A 19,645-nucleotide genomic window follows, 5' to 3' on the forward strand; every position below is an offset into this window, starting at 1 on the left:
CAAAAACTGGCTACTAAATATCAGATATTAAAATTATTAGACACCAGTTATAAGATGGCTGTATTCATTGTGTTTGAAGGATTAAGGAATGAACTTGAGGTTACTTGGAGAGATCATAGAAGATTTGAAAGAGAACCAAATAAAGTAATTATCAAAATGAAAAACTCAGTGGACAAGTTTTGCAGCAGTTTGGACACAGCAAAAGAGAAAATTATTAGATTGGAAAATAGAAGAAATTATCTAGAATGTCACACAAAGAGACAACAGGTAGAAAATACAGATGAAAGAAGTATGTACTGTGTTGTTCCACTTATTTAAAGTTTAAAACCAGGAAAGACTAAATTCTGTTATTCAGAGTGTATATGTGGGGGCTTTTGGGGTGATTATAAGATATTTCTTGAGTGGAAGTAAATGGATGTGCTTTGTAATTATTTACAAAACTGCATATTTTATGAATTTTTATGAATGTGTATTATACTGTACAATAAGTAATATTACAAAGGTTTAAAAAACTAACTTGGTGATTATTTCATAGATAAGGAAATTAAGGTCCAGAGACATTAAATGACCTTACAATCTTTTGACTTTCAATCTAATGTTTTTTTCCATTACTATTAGCTGCCTTTTCTCTGTTATTTATTAAAAACCTATCTTGCAGCTATTATAATTGCCTGCATTTAAATTTCATCTTGTTGCTTTGAGGTGGAATGTAGTTTAACTTTCCAAATGTCTTCCTTTTCTAGAATGAGTTTGATGAGAATAGGGAAGTTGATTAGCTTTTGCATGTGAAGTTTCAGTTTCCATTTGTGGAAGTGTGCTATATGTATTTTCCCATAATGAATTAGATATTTTGAAATCTGGTTGTGTTTCTTTTTATTTCAGAAGGAGAAGTCTTTACCTGGGGTCATAATGCTTACAGCCAGCTGGGCAACGGGACAACTAATCATGGTTTAGTGCCCTGTCATATATCTACTAATTTGTCAAACAAACAAGTTACTGAAGTTGCCTGTGGGTCTTACCATTCTTTGGTGCTAACATCTGATGGAGAGGTGAGAATAGTCAGCATAAATCTCATTGATCGTTAGACAGATTCCTGTAGCAGCCCTGGAAATACAATCATTTGATTAAAATAACCACCTACCTCAAATTCAGTCTTCCTCTTGTTAGCAATTCATAGTCATGGTCTTTACTTGGTGAAGTGTACCTGTATGTAGTAAGGTTCTCTATAACTGCAACATTTAAAAAGACGTATTATTACTTCTGTATTGCTATACTCAAGGGGATTATTGGCAAAAAGAAAAATCCCCAAATGCTGGAAAATATGACTGAGGCCAAGTAGATACTTTTATAAGGATTATATGATATTTGATAGTAATTTTTACTGTTTGTGTAGATAATGCCAGTAACCTAATTTTACAAAGTAACACATTTTGTTAGAATTCTCTGAAAACTTTTTTGCCCGTGTTGTGAGGATTTATGAATATCAAGCACTTTGAGGGCAAAGATGAAGCGCTCCAAGTGCCAATAGAGACACTATACATATTAGTGTGTTTCATTTATTGATCTCTTCTGCCAAATAGGTGTTTGCCTGGGGTTATAATAACTCCGGGCAGATAGGGTCTGGATCAACAGCTAATCAGCCGATCCCTCGAAGAGTCACTGGCTGCTTACAGAATAAAGTGGTCGTGAACATCGCCTGTGGGCAGATGTGCTCCATGGCAGTGGTGGACACTGGGGAGGTAAGAACGTTATTTCATATGTTGCTTAAAAAACCTCTCTGCCTTATCAGTGTCAGACCAACATGCACGTTTCTCACAACAGAGACCTTGATTGCGTTTTGTCTCATCTTTTGTGGGCATTGAGTCTCTCATTTTCTCTCAGGTCTTCGTCTGGGGTTATAATGGGAATGGGCAGCTGGGACTTGGCAGCGGCGGCAACCAGCCAACCCCCTGCAGAATAGCAGCTTTGCAAGGCATTCGTGTCCAGCGGGTACGCCCACTTTTGGTTTCTATGTGCTTGTTTTTAAGTCTACAGTGTAAAGATATCAGTGTACTGAAAACATAGTTTTCTTAGTGGGATGAAAAGTTAGCTGCTTGGATATCTTGACTGAAGTAAAGTTAAAGCTCTCTTTCCATGAATTAAGTTGTAGATGTTTATCAGAAAATTTATATTTCCAGGGCACTCTCATAATAGCTGTTGGAATGTAAATTGTTACCATCTTTTCCAAGGAAACTTTGGCCATATGCATCAGGAGTCTTAAAAATATTCATACCTTTTGATCTGGAATTCTACTCTTAGGGTATTATCCTAAGAAAGCAAAGAGAAAGTGACCAACAGAATTAGTGAAGATAAAGAAAAAAAAAAAGAATAACAAATAATAGATGAAGTATAATTTATCTAATCAAACATAAAGTTAATGGTTAAATAAGTTACAGTAAACTTATAAGGACAGAAATGATGCTTAAAAAGGTTTTTAATGGTAGGGAAATAGTGCTATATGTGATGTTAAGTAAAAAGAAAGACACAGGAGTACTTTTACAATATGATTTTTTTTAAGTTATCAGTGCATATCTCTATAAATAGAAAAAAATCCTGATCTTGAGATTACTTTCATAATTATACTTTTCAATATTTTTTTCACATTGAACTTTCTTATTTAAAAAAAGTTTTACTTTTATAATTAAAAAAAGAAAATAATTCTTAAAAAATAAAAGTGCCTATTTCTTATTCACTTCGCACCCCTTGATCTCTGCGAGCATAATGAATGCTAAATTAAAGCTGAATGAACTGGCCTCCTGTCACTGAGGGGCTCCTGTTGGTCTCACTGCACTGTTCACCACACATGGGACCTAAGCTAGCTCTGGGGGGATACTGGTTAAATTTATGCTTACCTCTCTGGGCTGCCTCTTCCTCTTTCTTTCCTTTCTTCCTTCCTTCTTTTTTTTTTTTTAAAGTTTTGATTCTTAACCTATCTTGTGAAAGCACATTTCCTTTTATCTGCAGGCCTGAGTAGATTTGGCTTTTCTCTTTCCAGGTTGCCTGTGGCTACGCACACACATTAGTATTAACAGATGAAGGTCAAGTGTATGCTTGGGGCGCAAATTCCTATGGCCAGTTGGGCACTGGCAATAAAAGTAACCAGTCCTACCCTACTCCTATCGTTGTGGAAAAGGACAGGTAATATGTGGATTTTCAAAATAACTTCAGTTTTTTTTTACTGATTAAACAAAACTTAGACATGGTACAGAATTGTGGGCTATTTACTGCTAGTATTCAAGAATATTCTTGAACAAGAGCACTCATTCCTTTTTGAAATTGGCTTAATGAATCGTTGGGGAGGTTGAGTGTGTGTTAAATGTTCTATTTCCACATACCCGTATTTCACCTATACCTCCAGCAGCTACTCCACACCAGCTGCAATGACTAAACCTCCAGCAGCTCTTCCGCACTATTCTTCTTGCTCAGAAATGACCTTTCCCCTCATTCTCGTTGTCTTCTATTTTATAGTCTTAAGAGGAAGATGATGAAACAACAATGAAAATGAAGAACCAAATGGTCATTTTCAGCCCTCTTGATTTTCATTTGAGGATTATGAACCTGGCTACTTTTATTGAACCTACATTAAATTGGTTAACAAACCTTCCCCCACCCCCAGATCTTACAGTAAGACCCTGGACCCCTAAGAATTAGGGAGGAGGAAAGATAATGAAATGGCCAGGCTATTTTCGGTTCTTTTAAAGGTAGTTCAGAGCTACTCAGTAAAAAGAGAAGACGATCTTGAGGCCTTGAATGGTCACAAAAATGCCTCCGGCTAGCCAGTCCAGTCAGTGGGGACATTTAGTATTTAGACAAAACAGCAAAGAAGTGTTAAAGGATCAAACAGAGGTAACATGTAAAAACAAGCTGTCTGTATGGCATTTTACCATTTTTCTGGTGCTGCCACATTTAACATAAACTTGAACTCATCTGTCCTTGAACTCACAGAACCCACTGCCATCCGGCCACCAGCAACCCACCCCACGTTGTAGCTCCTGGTCCCGGCCGTCCCAGCATGAGTGCCGGGTTTTCTGACTCTGGTCACGCTGGGCCACACAAGCTGTAGTGGGGAAAGCAAGAGAGGCAGAGAAACAGGGCCCAGAAGTTATGTGAGTGTCAGGTCCTTACCTGGCACTTGGGAGTTAGCATTGCTTTTTGTCTTTTTAAAAAACTTCATAACTTAAAAAATTATTTTTAAATTAGATCTGTAAAACAAGTGGAAACAGCTAAATACTTGTACACTTGATGTTGTCCACGTAAACGTGATTTGGGCTACAAGTATCAAAGATGAGTGTTTTGCATGCGATGTTCCTGCTTTCTTAGTCTTCCATGCTTGAATTTCACATGGTAACTTCTGAGCTTGCAGGCCCCATCACACGAACAAGGCGAGGGAGGAACCTGTGAGTCTGCTGGGACTTGTCCTGCACCTGCCCGCCCTTTTCAGTGACTGACACTTTGCAGACACGTTATGACTTTTCTCTCAGGAACTCCTGACTCCTGGGGCCCATTACGGGGAAGCTTAGCTGGAGAGAGAATGGGATGGAACTTGGGGCGGGGTGGATCGTCAGGTCTTGGTTACCTGTTCACAGAAGTTGAAAGTGCAAATCTGCCTGCATTGGATTATTTGCTCAAACAACAATGCAAGGGAAACCTGATTAAACATTTTTCTCATTGAGGTCTATTTATGATGAAGGATGCTAACACGTGTTAGCAATTTATGTTCACACAGAAGTGATTTTAATAATTAAAGTGCCTCTCCAACCCAGTTATTCCCAATCTTTCTGAATTCTCAGTACTTTGATTTACCAGCATTTGTGTCTTTATTCTTAAAGTGCCATAAAAGCATGTTTTAAGTTCAATTGATTTAAAACTAACTCTGCCTTGCATTTTTGTGAATCCTGTGGCCTCTTGTGGTTATTAATAGTGTTGGCCTCTTACAGAAGCAAGATTGGGAATCACTGCTCTGAATCTTATTGCCACGATTTCTTCTCCACTATTCTGCTTCCTCACGGAGTAGCTTTTCCCCCTTGTTTTCTGTTTTGCATCTTCTCACTCTCTGCTATTTTGTTTCTAGTACTTTTCAGCCATTAAGCTGTGGGGTTGTCGCGGGTCATTTGGTCGACGTGACAAAACCTGTTCATGATGAACGCATAGTAAATTTTTTCCCCATTAAGAATAGCTACAAAATAAAGTGGGAAGGAAATACACCAGACATCCTGACAGTAAAGGTTAGCTCAGTTTATAGTCAGCGTCTGTTACATGTATGACCAGAAAATCTGAGCTTCAGAATTTGCTTCTTGGTATGAATCAGATTTAAGGACAGATGACCTGAGGCAAAGGCAAGGCGCCTGCCTTGGCAGATGCTTGAGTCCCAAGCCGAGACCTGAAGGTTGCCTCTAAACTTTCTCCGCTCTCCTTCCTGTAGCAGCTGCTGCGGTCAGCCACGCCCGTGCCCCACCCCTGCCTTTCCGTGTGGCGCTAGGTGCTCCAGGTAAACACCCCAGGCCGTGTTCAGGGGGGGCCAGCCTTCCTAGCTTTTCTGCATCCTAACCCCTGGCTGTGGAAGCAGTGTTCCCGCCTCCTGTAATGGCAAAGGCTGCTCCCCTCTCCTGGAGGTTAATGGGTAAATGTTTCAGAAGTGAATGTAGGAACGAGGTTATCCTGATTTTCTGGTGTTGGGTAGTTTAGCACAGGAGGCTATGATTGTGCTCCAGTCAGTTAACATTTCTTATAGAACATTATCAGGGAAAAGAGAGGCTGTCACTGTCAGTGGTCTCCCAAAGTGTACAAAAGGTACTCAAAAAATCCAAAAGTCCTTGCCTAGTAGGTCGCTGTGGAAGTGCTTAGATATGTTAAGAACAAGAGCGGTTAATGAATGTTTATCTGAACACTGTTGGGCTGTTCCAACCTCCCCTGCCTCCGGAGAATACCAGATTGCTTATAGCTAAAGCGGGTGAAATGTAGAAGGCCCTTTCTTCTTTAATTATGTGCTTCGCGCTCTGTGTTGAGCCCCGTCCTGCCATCAGACCTGCACTGCGGCCCCCGCTCGGCACTGCTGGCTGGTGTTTTCTTAGACTCCCGCTCGGGCCATGTCCGACTCCTCTTCCTCCTCCCAGTGATACCTGTGGCCACCCTGATTCTTTCTTGGCCTCGTGGCCTCGTGGCTCGGACGTGACATCTGCACTCCTTTCAGCCTTCCCCAGCTCGCTTTCTAGACTGTTCCATCTCTTCCTTCAGTCTTATCTTGCACACAATTGCCAGATTAATCTAAGAACACCATTTTCATTACTTCCTGGCCCTGTTTACAGAGCTGTTTCCCATTTGTCACATGAGCTCAAATCCACACTCAGTCTTGAATTTAAGACCAACGCCACTGTTCCTAGTGAACCTCGTGCTCTCTGCTCCCCAAGGCGCCTCTCTGCTGCAGTTGGTCCTCTTGGTGTTGTACCCTGTCTGGTCTTGCTGGTTCCGTCCTGTGCTCATTCCACATTTGCACGTGCTTTTCTCTCTGCCTCAGATGCTCTTACTCCACTTCTTTGACAAACCCAAAGCCAGCGTGGCCCAGGTTCTGAAATACTCCCCGAGGAGTCCCCAGGGAAGATGTTCCTTTACTCACCAGAGCACTGTAGTAGTCACTGCCATATTCTGATGGTTATTTGGACTTGGTTTGTAACTTCACAGATGTGTGACTTCCCTCTTCAGCTAAATCGTGAGCTCCTCAGGGCAGGCCCCAGGTTCCTGCAGCTGGTAAACATTTTCATCACAGGAAGAAACTGCTTTTGAATGTTCGCTGTGCTACGTCTCTTATTTCATTTACTTTTCACCACAAGCCTGTGAGATGATGGCTTTTTTGTATTCTGCTCCCCCCCTGCCTTTATTTTTAAAGATGATAAAACAGATGATGAGTTTGAGTAACTTGCCTCTATGGGTTACTGGCTGACTCCCAGCCCATGAGTAGTAGTAGTAATAATGGGAAGAGACCTGTACTGTTATGGTGCAATTTGTGCACCATGCATTGTGCTTGGTGCTTAACATTCTGTCATTACATTCTCATGTGCTAGCCTTGCAGTGCGACGAAACTGAGGCTCCTGGAGGCTGAGGGACTTGTGCGCGGTCACACAGCCTAGTAACAGGGCTGTGATCCAGACCTGGGTCTGCTGGACTCCAAGCCTAGACCCTCTCCTGCGGGATGTCAGAGCCTCTTCTCTAGTACTCTTGGGTTCTCAAGAGCTGAGAGCTGCCCTCTGATAAATCAGTGAAATTATTTGAGCCACACGTGAAAACAATGTATCTCAGCCTCCTGAGGCAAGCCACCACAGCAGCCTCTAGGTAGTATGAGGACCAGCTCCCTCCACGAATGGGAAACGTCTAATTTAAACAGGTCATGGAGGAATATCTCCACCCTTCAGTTGCTAGCCTTGGTCAGTGGGGCCTTATCCAACCTTCAGCTGCTCTGTGTTATTTAGTCAATAAAATGACCTACAGATTGTCTTTAGTAAGACACTATTTTGGGTGCTTAGGGAGAGAGAAATAAGTCAGGGAGCTGGCCTGCCAGGAACCTGTAATCTAGCTGAATAGGTGAGACATAACACTTGAAAAGATGAACAGGGCCAGGTAGGAGAGGTGAGGACAGGATGTGCTGCAAGAGATCGCATACGGTGGTGGTGTTTGATCTGGGCCTTGAGAGGATTTCTAAGGCAGAGAGAAAGGAAGAGCATTCCTGAACAAGGACTTTGTGCATAATGACACTGAGGCGCAGTGAGGACATCTGTTTGCTGGAACATAGGATGTGTGGACAAAGGTGACTCGAAAGATAGCTGGACATAGATAGAAGCCGAATTAAGGGAGGCCTTAAGGTCACGTGTCTGGATTTTATCTTATGGGATGTCAATAAAGATTTGAAAGTAGTGATGAGAATGGTGTTTCCAGAGGATTATTAACCTGCTAGCATCGTGCAGTTTGGGTCAGAAGAGAGAGAAATTCTAAGGCAGGGAGACCTAGGAGGCTGTTACATTAGTTGAGATATTGGATGTCCCTGACCAGGCTGTGACAAATGGGAGACATTACAAAAAAGAATTTCTGTTACTTGTCAACTGGATGTTCTGAAAAAAGCAGTAAGTGAGGAGGGAGAAGTCAGAGATGACCCTGAAATTCTAAGCCCGAGTCACTGAGGAGGCTGGTGCCCATGGTCTGCTGTGGCAAAATCAAGATGGCGACCTCAGTTGGGGTAAAATAGTTTACTGTCATCTTTGAATCTGTGTAGTGACTTATTCTTAGAGAAAATAATTATTTTCAAATCAATAAGTCAGTGTTTTCCATTAGGAAGTATTCTGAGAACTACTTGCCTGTCAATCATGAACTTTTGAACTGGGGTCTAACATATGGTTGATCCCAGAAAACTACTCCTTTGGGTTCCAGGTAGTACAGCTCAGTGAGTCAGAACCACTGTATTTACTGTTGCAGTGTGAGTTGGGGTGACCCACAGCATGCTCCACTGAACCCTAAAATTGGTGATGTTTTGATGAAAAGATTTATTGACCCTGGGTCACGATAGCCCCAATTTTTTTGATCTACTTCAATAAGTAATGCTTTAAGAAAAAAATTTAATCATCTTTTTGTTTTGTTTTGTTTTTGGTCCCTACTCTCTTGGATTGCACTTGAGTTTCAAAACAGGACGGTACATATTCTAGGCCTACTGGCTAGAAGTGGTACCAGGCAGATCTTCATGATGTAAAAGTGCCAGTGAAAGAGCTTAAATGTAAAGAACTGTTTGGTGCCTGAAAACGTAGAAGCTTAGGTGTCTAAGTCTTGTTTTGTTGTTGTTTTTTTAAAATCAGTTAAACCTAAGGGAAGAAAAATCAACTTGTTTCTTCTCCCTGTTCACCGTGTTTACTTGGTGTGTGTTTGTGAACCTAGAATTATAGAGATTGCGGCCTGCCACTCTGCCCACACGTCTGCCGCCAAGACGCAGGGAGGGCACGTGTACATGTGGGGCCAGTGCCGGGGCCAGTCGGTGACCTTGCCCCACCTCACCCACTTCTCCTGCACCGACGACGTGTTCGCCTGCTTCGCCACGCCCGCCGTCACGTGGCGCCTCCTGTCCGTGGGTGAGCTGATCGCTGTCCATTTGGGTGATGGCCTGAGAACTAGGAGAAGCCTGGTGCTTTTATTTCGATAGTAAGGACTATGTTAAGTGCAGTATCAGATAATTTATTTCCCTCTGATGGACTCCTGTGAGAGGGAACTAATTTGATTGATTCATTTTTCAAGAAAGTGTCAGAAACCAGCACCTTATACTAAATGAAAAGTAGTTTTGATTGCTTTTTACTGTGATTGGGAAACTATATCTTTTATTTTTAGCAAGTGTATTTGCTCACACATTCAAAAAATTTTGTTTAGTAAGGTGGTTTGGGACTTCAGTTGTTTCGCCAGGTTTACAAGCAGATGTGTGAGAGGTTCTTACACTTAATGGTGGCCGCAGCCAGAATCCGTATGTGGGGAAGAAGCACGGTTGATTGGTTATTTGGGGGACCTGGTGTTTTCACGAGTGTCAGCAGAGCAGTACTGTATACCGGCCGGCAAGTGCGTTAGAAAACATGGGTGTTGCTCCCTTAGAACCCGACGACCACCTCACAGTGGCTGAGTCCCTGAAGAGGGAATTTGACAACCCCAACACCGCAGACCTGAAGTTTCTGGTGGATGGAAAGTACATTTATGCACATAAAGTCCTTCTCAAAATTAGGTAAGGAATTACTTATTTTGAGAGTTGAAATAAATATGTTTATTATTTTCTAGTTCCAAGGAACTATATTAGGCACTTCCAGTGATTATGATTGCCCTTGTGAGTGGCCAGTGCAGTGGGGGAAACACAGGGTACATGAAACAAGAAGTAACAGAGGCCATTGCAATGAGTGGGGAGTGGCTCAGGGCCGACCTACTGTCGGCTTCCTTAGAGACTTTACAGATGGCCTGTCCACCTTGGCACCAGGGGGCCGCCACCAGTGGGGAGCATGTTTTGAGCACTTCAGGGACCACTTGGATGTACGTGAACTTCTGTGCTAGGAGCTGAGTTTGGCCCACGACAGTCACTCTCCTTAATCAGCTTTGGGACACCGAATGTTTAGCTGCTTGGAAAAGAGAAGAGCAACAGGGCTGAGGTAAAGCTAACAGGGATTTTTAAAAATCACATTTATTGATGTATTTAAAATGTTCAGTTTGAGGAGTTTTGACATTGGTATACTCTTGTGAAACCACTGCCCCAAATCAGGACACAGAACGTTTCCGTCGCTCCTCAGAGATCCCTCAGGCCCCCACCCCAGGCCAGCACTGATGTTCTTTCTGTCACTGTAGAATGGTCAGCATTTTCTAGAAGCTTATGTAAATGGAATTCACAGTATGTATTCTTTACTGCCTGGCTTCTTAACTTAATGATTTTGAGATTCATTTTGTTGTTGTGTAACAGATATTGAAATCCTGCTGCAATGAATCACAAACTCAATAGGGCATTTTAGTCTCCAGCTCACCTCTTAGTAAGGTCGGGCTGTGCGGCACTCATTCACCCTCGCTGTAGCCCGTGACCCCGCATAGAAGCGCAGGGAGGTTAGGGCTTGCTAGAGCTGCTGTAGCAGAGTTCGGCGGACGGGTTGGTTTCAACAGCAGAAATTTATTCTCTCAAGGTTCTGGAGGCTAGAAGTTCAAGATTAGAGTGTTCGCAGGATGGGTTCTTTGTGAGAGATCTGAGGAAGAATCTGTTCATGCCTCTGTCCCAGCTTCTGGTGGCATGCTGGCCATCTTTGGCGTCCCTTGGCTGGTGGCAGCATAACTCCGGTCTTCACATGGCATTCACTCCAAATTCCTCCTTTTCATAAGGACACTGGTCAGGTTGGATTAGGGACCACCCTCTTTTAACTTGATTACCTCTGTAAAGACTCTTTTTCCAAATACTATTATATTCCGAGGTTAGGACTTCAACATGTGAATTTTGGAGATACAGTTCGACCCATAACAGGAGGTGAAGAAACAAAATTACTCAGTTATTAAAAATAAACCCACCCGATTTCTGTAAATGCTGTTCTGTGGACATGGTGTGGGAGGGCCCCTGGGAGGCCGGGCAGGGGAGGCAGCCGCCCCACAGCAGGTGAGCGTTTGCAGCCTCGTGTAGTCAACAGGCGTTTGCAGCCGTCCAGGCAGCAGAGGAAGTGAGAGGCCCAGGCCAGGACGTGAAGGTGTGCAGTGCTGGGTTTTTCCTTCCTTCTCTTCAGCTATTTCCTCTTTAACCCCCTGAGCACGTGCTCCTCGGGTGGTCATCTGCTGTTGCCTAGAAGCTGGGACCTGACACACTTCTTTCTTCCTCCAGGTGTGAGCATTTTCGTTCTTCGTTGGACGACAGTGAGGATGAGATTGTAGAAATGAGTGAATTTTCGTATCCTGTTTACCGAGCCTTCCTGGAGTACCTGTACACGGACAGCATCAGCCTGTCCCCCGAGGAGGCAGTAGGTAATTGCCACCAGACTTGACCAAGAGATTGGCCTAGAAGTGGCTTCTGTAGCACCTCAAGGAAGTCGCTGTGAGGGGAATCACAGTGGTGGTTCTTTTTTTGTGTGCTGAACCCATCTCCTTCCCTTTGTTCCTACTTCATACAGAGGTTGACTGGAAAGATAAACAAGGGATGGGTGATTATCACACCACCTGCAGAGCGGGTGCCATTCTCCCTTGATTACTCGATGCTGTACGAGACTTTTTAGCTACCTCACTCACTGCCCTCAAGATATTTGCATTATAAAACCGATAAAATGCACTTAGTAAGAAGCCCTGCTGGTCTGCATAACTGAATGTCCCTTGGGGACAGACGGGGCTGTGATGCATTCTGTCCTGAAGGTAGTGGGGCCTTCCCTGCGTCTGGGGCTTACTGATGGTGAGACAGCAGCGCAGGGTGAAAAACATACTAAGTTTCGGTTTACAGCTGTCAGCAGTATTGTCGGCCAGTGGGACGGAAGAATTAGGAGTTGCCTCTGTAAGGAGCTAACCAAAGCGCTCAACACTTAAATTTTTAAATTAAATATTAATTTTACATGTATAAATTCAGTAATACTTTTTACCAGATCAGCATTTAATTTTCCTGAGCTAAACAAAAATCTGATTGCTGAGGTTTTATAGTTTTCCTTCCTTTCTTCTGCAAATGCTTGCGAGTCCAGGGCCCACTGTGCGCCACAGCTCCCCTTGGCATCTGCGAACGGACGGCCGAGGCCTTGCCCCTGTGGAGCTGCTGCTCAGGGAAGGGAGGCCAGCCTGAAACAAATAAATAAAATCAGTGAGTTGGGAGGTCAGAGAGGGCTCCATGAGTATGTGCGCTGAGCAGGGAGCTGGGGGAAGAGCATTCCAGTGCAGAGGAACAGTGCGAGGGTCTGAGACAGGAACACGTGTATGGTGTGGAGGAGGATGAGGAAGGCCCGGGTGGTTGGAGTGAGAGTTGGGATCTGGGCAGGACCAGGCACACCCTTGGAGGCCCCGGTGAAGGGCCCAAGTCTTCTGCTCAGTGTGATGGAAAGCCTTGGGAGGTTTTGAGCATTTGGGTTGCATTATGTAGGATTTGCTTTATCTCTAACAGTAAAATGAAAAAAGGAAGTGGCTTAAACAAGATAGTTTCTCTCTGTGTCACCAGGATACAGCTCAGGGCATCGCTGCGTGTGGCCCCGCACTCATGTCCAAGAGCACGTTTGCGTTGCAGGCAACAGGATGGAGGGAGGGACAGTGACCGGTAGGGGAGGGGGAGCAAAGAGCAAATCCCAGTGTCTGTTAAGGAAGTCCCACTTCTCTTAAACACGGACCAGAGAATACCACAGCCATAACCCAGCTGCACAGGAAGTTGGGAAAGTGGTCATTTCCAGATGGCCACGCCCAGCTGAATACTCTGTGATTTTGGAGCATGTTGGTTTGTGTGTATATGGAGAAGGTGAGGGGCAGCAAGCAGCTTCTGTCCTAGGAGTGAGGTGATTTGTTTTTAAAAGCTCAGTAACTATCATGGCTCAGGTATAAGGTGATGGTGCCCTGGGTGGGGTGGGGTAGCAGCAGAGGTGGTGAAAAGACGGCAGCTTCTGGATATCAGTCAAAGACAGAACTGATGGGATTTGTTGGCAGATGGGATGTGGGCTGTGAGGGAAAGAGAAAAGGATGACTGCTCTGACTCACTAAGATGAGGAAGATGGAGAGCACCAGGTTTTGCTCTTGAGTTTGAAAGTCAGAGTTTGAGCTGCTTTTCAGACATCTGTGTGGCAGTTTTTTAATAGGTTCACCCCTAACACTTGCAGGGCCCCAGGTAAGAGTCTACATTCCGTTATGTCTAAAAATTTGAAGTTATATATCAAGCTAGAAATCTTCAGATAAACTATGTTAAATCCTCATACCTTGAAAAATATGCTTCCATTAAGAACTGATAGATCAGGTTTGAGTTTGAGCTGGAGTTCATGCTGGGACGCAGTGGCCCAGGAAGGACTGGCTCTGGCCTCCAGCTTGCAGCCGCCATCTTTCTTTACCCACCACCAGCTACATCCTGCATCACAAGGGGTGTGTGGGCATCCATCCCAGCCTGCTTGTCCAAGCTCCACCCACCCCACCCGGCCATTCTTAAGGGCTGGGGGTCTGCACATGGATGATACGGTCTGGAGGGCAGGAAACATCTATGTATGTGGCCTCGGGGCCAATTAGGCAGGGAATCCCAGGGTCCCAGGTGCCCAAGGTGGTCTAGGAGGGGGCACGTGGCTCCTTGGCCACCCTGTGGGGAGTGGTGCACCTGGAGGAGGAACAGAGCTGGGCCCTCTTGGGGAGAGACTCAGGGCAGTACTTGTGAGTACATGGCATATATGAGTCTGATGCTCGGAGTGTGTGGGGCTGTTGATGTGAATTTGGGAGTTGTTGAGAACTGACCCAAAACAATCAGTCAATTCACAACTCTCAGAATTTCAAAAAATTTCAGTTCCTCCAGCAGGCCATGGGCCTTTCTTTTATAATTTTGCTAATTGTTATGTTATAATGAAAGCAAGTTCCCAACAAATTCTACCACATGTATAAAATTTATTAGCAGATAGATATAAAAACAGTTAATGGGGTGAGGTTGATGAGATCCTGGCTCTCTGTCCCTTGGGCCCTCTGTGAAGTATCTTGAAGTAAGCCGGACAGTATTGCAGTGTCAGGATGCAGCTAGCCTTTTGATCAGGTAGCAGCCAGGACTGAATTAGAGCCAGGAATGTAGCCCCAGGAGTCGGACTGCTGAGTCTCAGGTGCTCCAGCCGAATTCACGTGGGGCCAGAAGGGACCACTTCAGTGTCTCTAGCAAAACAACGCATCTTGAAAGAAGAGCTTTCAAATGCTAGCCGACCGTTCCTGATTGGAGTGCTTCATAGTATCCCCTGGGGTAGATTAAAATGAACTTACACATGTGAATCACTCTATGTGGGGTTATTTGAAAGCAGATGACAGATAATATAACAGGAATCATCAGTGCTTATAGACAGTATTTAAAACTGGGGCAGGGGATCATTTAGGGAAATAAGTTGTGGTAAGAATCTGCATATTGAACCCTGGGCATTCAGACACTTGGAAGTCAGGAGAAAGGGTCCAGCCAAGAGACTGAAGAGTAACTGATGAAGGAAGAAAACACGGGCAAGTAACAAGGCATTTCAGGAAGGGGAGCATCCTCACCCCCTCAAATTCTGCGTAAACCTTGAGTCAGATGAAACCGGAGGGTAGCCTGTGGACTGGGCCCTGTGGGAGCCGTTAGTGACAGTCACAGGTGTGGTGTCAGGGAGCGGAGGGGATGGACTTCTGCCTGTGTGGCAGGAGGTGAGAATGGCAGGTGGTAAAACAGAGGCAGCGGATAGAGACGACTCTCCTGGGAGGGAGGCTAGCCCCAGAGAGGAGCAGACAGGTAGGGTCCCGGGAGGCAGACGTGTGTCCCCGATAGGTATTTTCCTTTTCGAGATGGGCAGTGTTAGAGCATGTTGAATGCCACTGGGGAAGATGTTGATCACGACTGGAGGAGCGTTTCTGGGGAAAAGACTACAGCCGTGTTCACTCTGCTCCTGTCTCCCCACAGCTGCTTGTCTGTGTGCTGCACTGGCTCAGGGCAGCCGCGTCCGCAGGTGGAGCCACACACTCAGGTGCCAGGCAGCTCGTCTTTGTCTCCGCAGCCCTTCACTGGGGATTCTGTCTGTGCAGGGTCACCTCCGACGGGCTGACTTTAGATCAGGATGCTGCGATCACTCCCCTCATAAACATCTCTTTCCACCAGGATTGCTCAATCTGGCTACATTTTATAGAGAAAATCGTTTGAAAAAACTCTGCCAACAAACTATCAAGCAAGGAATCTGTGAGGAGAATGCCATTGCGCTGCTCTCAGCTGCCGTGAAGTATGATGCCCAGGTAAGAAGAGCATCTTCCAGCGAGCCGACCCCTGGGAGAAGTCAGGCTAGCTGGCTCCTTCCTGCCTTAAGCTGAAATAAAGTCTAGGGGAATTAAAGATTTAACACAAAGTGCCAAAAAAATGGACCAGAGGAAAAAATAAAGAAATGTCATATATATATATATATATATTAATGTATTTTATGTGTTTATATATGAACATGATATATGTAAATAAAGTTAGGGTGGGCCTCAAAGGCAGAAATCATAAACAATTGCTAGATCTAATTTCAAAAAGATAAAAATGCTTATACATCAAAAATACCAGAGAGGAAATTAGGAAGTAAATGATACACTGGGGAAAATATTTGTAATACAATGAAGCAAGCTTACCATAGCTGACATGTAATTTTTAAAAAACCAAAAAGAAAACATGAGTAGTTTGATTGAAAAAAATGGACTAAATGGATTTATGAACAAATAAAAATATAAGTGAAAATAAGATACAGTTTTCCAGCCTTCACACCGGGGAATTTTCAGAAATAGCACCGGCTGAGGATAACGGGTGTTCTCCTGAACTGCTGGGAGAGTGCAAATCAGCATAATCATTCTGGCAGGCAGTTTGGTATATAGTATGAATTAAAAGCTTTAAAAATGTAGTTCTTTAAAACACTCACTTAGAAGTTTATCTTAAGGAAATAATCATGGATTCAGACAAAGATTTAGCTTCAAAGATGTTTCCTGCAGCATTGTTTATAATCTTTAAAAATTGAAAAAAGTCAGCATGAACAGGAGAGGATTGTTTAAAGAATGTTAAATACTATTCAGCATATATCACTGACTGAAAAACTGTAGTCCTTTTTTTTTTTAACAAGTATGTTTTTCTTTAAATAAAAATATTTTTAAAAATATTTTGAAGTATAGCTGAATTAAAAAAAACCCCAAATTATTATCTACATAGGGAAAAAGACTGAAAAATAAGTCGATGGTTATCTTTGAATGGTGGGATTGTGGATGATTTTTATTTCCTTATCTTTGCTTGTTTTTTCTGAACTTTCTACAGTGACCATGTATTGTTTTGATAATAAAGAAAGGAAAGAAAACTTGTCTTAGAGCTAAATCTTTAGGAAACAGGCCATACTTCTTGGAGCTGATTTCCTTAAGGATATCCTTTCCTTTGGTCAAAAAACAGGGACATTTTAGTGGTGGGCAGAAAAAAGGTTGTAACTTCTTTTCTGCTTATCTAAATAACAATATGCTTATTAAAGAAAGTTTGGAAAATAGAAAAAGTATGAGGAAGGAAATGACTCATCAGCCAGAAGACACTAATGTTTTCATAAGCTCCTTCTGATTTTTCTCTAGGTTCCATTATGTACATCTAAATACTTGATTATTTTCACTTAACATTTTAAAAACTCTTATCCACTTTGAAACATTGACATTTAAAAGCATAGTGAATGTGTGTCTTTCATCAAGGTAATAACATACTGGGCTCTTAGAACTTGCAGAATGCTTCATGGTCCAACAATATCTCTGTGCTTCTTTGAGTTTGTTAAAGTCGTGGTGATACTGCTGGACTCTGGTGGGCTGTCTCAGGTGGCACATAGTGTGTCCGTCTGAACGAAGACTTTTTCCTGTTCCCTGTTTATGTGAATTATTTGTATGGTTACCATTCTTTCACCCTCTTTTCTAGACAGTAAGCTCCTTGAGGAGTGGCAAGGACTTTGTTTTGCTCACCACCAAATTCCTAGTGCCTGGGGTAGCTCCTGCCATGTAGTAGGTGCTCGTTAAATACTTGTTTCATGACTGTTCAGCTTTGCCTGTAGAGGCACTCACTGTAATTTACTACAGGCTGTCTAACTGATTGTGTGTTGGACCCTAAATTAGTATAATGCACCGCAAGTAAAATAGACCAAAGTATACTTAGTGTAAAGGTTTTTTATAAAGAACAGTGTATTTTATTTGACTAGTATTGTTACTTGCTGACTCTAATAAGCAAGAAATAGGCCTTTTCAGCAAATTATCCCTCATGTGTGACTACACTTAATACATAGTTAATGTGAGCGAGGGATTGTTCGAAGCATAGTTCATATCTTGTTTAATCCTCAAAATATAGGCACTGTAAAATATAGGCATTATTATTATGAGTCCCAATTTACAAATGAGGAAGCTGAAGCTCCGAGAGATGAAGTAAATTCCTAGCAAGCTAGTAATTGTGAAGCTGGAATGCAATCCAAGATTGGATAGACTTCAAAACCACACATTTAACTGCAATTCCCTATTGCCTGCCCCCCCTGCATTTTAAAATCAGCAGTTTATGCATTGATTCAACAGATACCCACTGAGTGCCTGTTAAATGCCTGACACTGCTCTAGGCACTAAAGGTACAGCAAGTGAACAAAACAGACCCAAACCTCTGCCCTCGTGGAACTTTCTGATGGCTAAACGAATGCAATGTGTGATCGGTTAGGTGGTGATAGGTGATGTGGAAAAGTAAGGTGGAGAAGGGAGGCGGGAGGGCCAGGCTGAAATGAAAGCTGAAATTGTCATTTTGCTCAGGGAAGGAAGGTTTCACTGAGGAGACTCGGGCAAAGACTTGAGGAGGCCTGGAGGGGCTCTGAAGCCATGGGGCAGGACGACACTCGAGCAAGATAAAGGGACAGCTGGGTGTGGGTGGAGTAGGGCGAGGGACGGGGAGCGATGGGTGAGGGGATGGTGCTGTGGGGAGGGTGTATGTGCAGGGAGGTAGGGAGGCAGGGCCCAACAGGCAGGTTTAAGGGATCTGAGTTCTAACGTGAGTCGTGGGAGGGCTTGAGAGGAGCAGACATGATCTGACTGACATCCAGAAATAACCTGGCTGCTGGGTTGAGAATAGTGTGAGGGTGCAGGGCGTGGTGAGTTGGGAGGCGGTATTCAGTAAGCCATGAGGGTGGACTGGTCTGGGTTTTAGCTGTGCAGCTGGGGAAGAGTGGTGGGGTTTTCAATATATTTCCAAGGCAGAGCCAACAGGATTTGCTGATGGGTTGGCTGTGGGGTGAGGGACAAAAAAGATGACAGTTTAGGATGACTCCAAAGTTTTGAGCCTGAATATGAAAGGCTGAAATGATCATTTATTGAGATAGAGAAGACTGGGAAGAGCAGCATTTGGGGGGGGGGGAAATACGGGAATTTGATGTTGAAATTCAACATTTGTGATGTCAATTAAATATCCAAATGAAAAGCAAGTTGGATAAACAGGCCTGGGGTCCAGGGGAAGGTCCTCAGTGCAGAGAAGTGTATTTAAAGCCGTAAGACTGGCGGGAGACAGGCAGGTGGGAGGATGACACACTCCATGTTTCCAGGTCTAGGGGTTTGGGAGCTGTTGGGAAAGGAGCCGGCAGGGAGGTGAGAGAAAAGCCAGAAGACTGTGTCCTAGAAGGCAGTAAGTAAGGAGAGAGTGTCGGGAAGGAGAGTCATCCACACACCGGCAGCTGCTGGGTCAGGGTGGGAACTGAGAACTGACCATTGGGTTTGGTGAGGAGGGACCTGTGGGGGACCCGGCAGCTGTGGAAACAGTGATGGGGGTAAAAGGCAAACTGGAGAATGGAAGTGGAGGAATTGGAGATGGGGAACAGACAGTTTTTCCCAGTAATTCTGCCATAAAGGTACAAAGAGAAACAGAACTGGTGGTGATTGGAGGGGTGGTGATAAGAGGTAGCACGTGTTATGTGCTTTTTTAAGCTGGAGGAGATGGAAGCACGTCTGTGTGCTGCTGGAGGTGATCCTGGCGGGGAGTAAGCCGATGAGGCAGGGACAGATGCTAGACTGTGTTCTTGAGGAGACAGGAGCCAGAGGGATCTGGTGAAAAAGCAGGGGGTTGGCCTGGGACAGGAGTGTGACCGTTCATCCAGAGTTACGGGAGAGAAGAGAGTTGGCAGGCGCACGTGCAGGTGGCAGGAGCTACAGCCTAAGAGCTCGCGGGGCCCTCTTCCGAGTGCTGGTTTCGCGGTGAAATAGGAAGTAATCTTAATTTAGAGCGAGGGTGAGACAGGCGGTGTTGGGGTTTTTCGGGTGAAGGCCTGAGGGTCTTGTAGGACAAGGGGAGGAGGAGTGACCTAGGAGAATGTGGTTGGATTGCAGGACAGAAGGAGGCCCCGTTTTAGATGTGAAGCTGTCGAGTGTGGCATCAAAAGCAGAAGCACTGTTTTCGGAAGGGCAATGGGCCTTGTTTTAT

General features: G+C 44.1%; 1 protein-coding gene across 24 annotated transcripts in view; it reads left to right on the forward strand.

Moving 5' to 3' along the window:
- Nucleotides 1–19,645, forward strand: part of RCBTB2 (RCC1 and BTB domain containing protein 2) — a 51,319-nt gene that overhangs the window by 20,931 nt on the left and 10,743 nt on the right. For 23 of the 24 annotated variants that reach the window (XR_012511705.1, XR_012511704.1, XR_012511707.1 and 20 more), the window contains 9 exons: nucleotides 883–1,049; nucleotides 1,581–1,739; nucleotides 1,882–1,989; nucleotides 3,035–3,177; nucleotides 5,462–5,527; nucleotides 8,953–9,143; nucleotides 9,652–9,778; nucleotides 11,393–11,532; nucleotides 15,323–15,453. Coding sequence is in view for 17 of the 24 variants with exons in the window: in XM_074378165.1 (XP_074234266.1) it covers nucleotides 883–1,049; nucleotides 1,581–1,739; nucleotides 1,882–1,989; nucleotides 3,035–3,177; nucleotides 5,462–5,527; nucleotides 8,953–9,143; nucleotides 9,652–9,778; nucleotides 11,393–11,532; nucleotides 15,323–15,453 (1,232 nt within the window). In the remaining 7 variants the exon portion in view is untranslated. The remainder of the gene's footprint in view (nucleotides 1–882; nucleotides 1,050–1,580; nucleotides 1,740–1,881; nucleotides 1,990–3,034; nucleotides 3,178–5,461; nucleotides 5,528–8,952; nucleotides 9,144–9,651; nucleotides 9,779–11,392; nucleotides 11,533–15,322; nucleotides 15,454–19,645) is intronic. The other variant, XM_074378177.1, reaches the window with a different exon arrangement.

This window comes from Camelus bactrianus, chromosome 14, assembly GCF_048773025.1.
Source record: "Camelus bactrianus isolate YW-2024 breed Bactrian camel chromosome 14, ASM4877302v1, whole genome shotgun sequence".
Taxonomy (NCBI): domain Eukaryota; kingdom Metazoa; phylum Chordata; class Mammalia; order Artiodactyla; family Camelidae; genus Camelus; species Camelus bactrianus.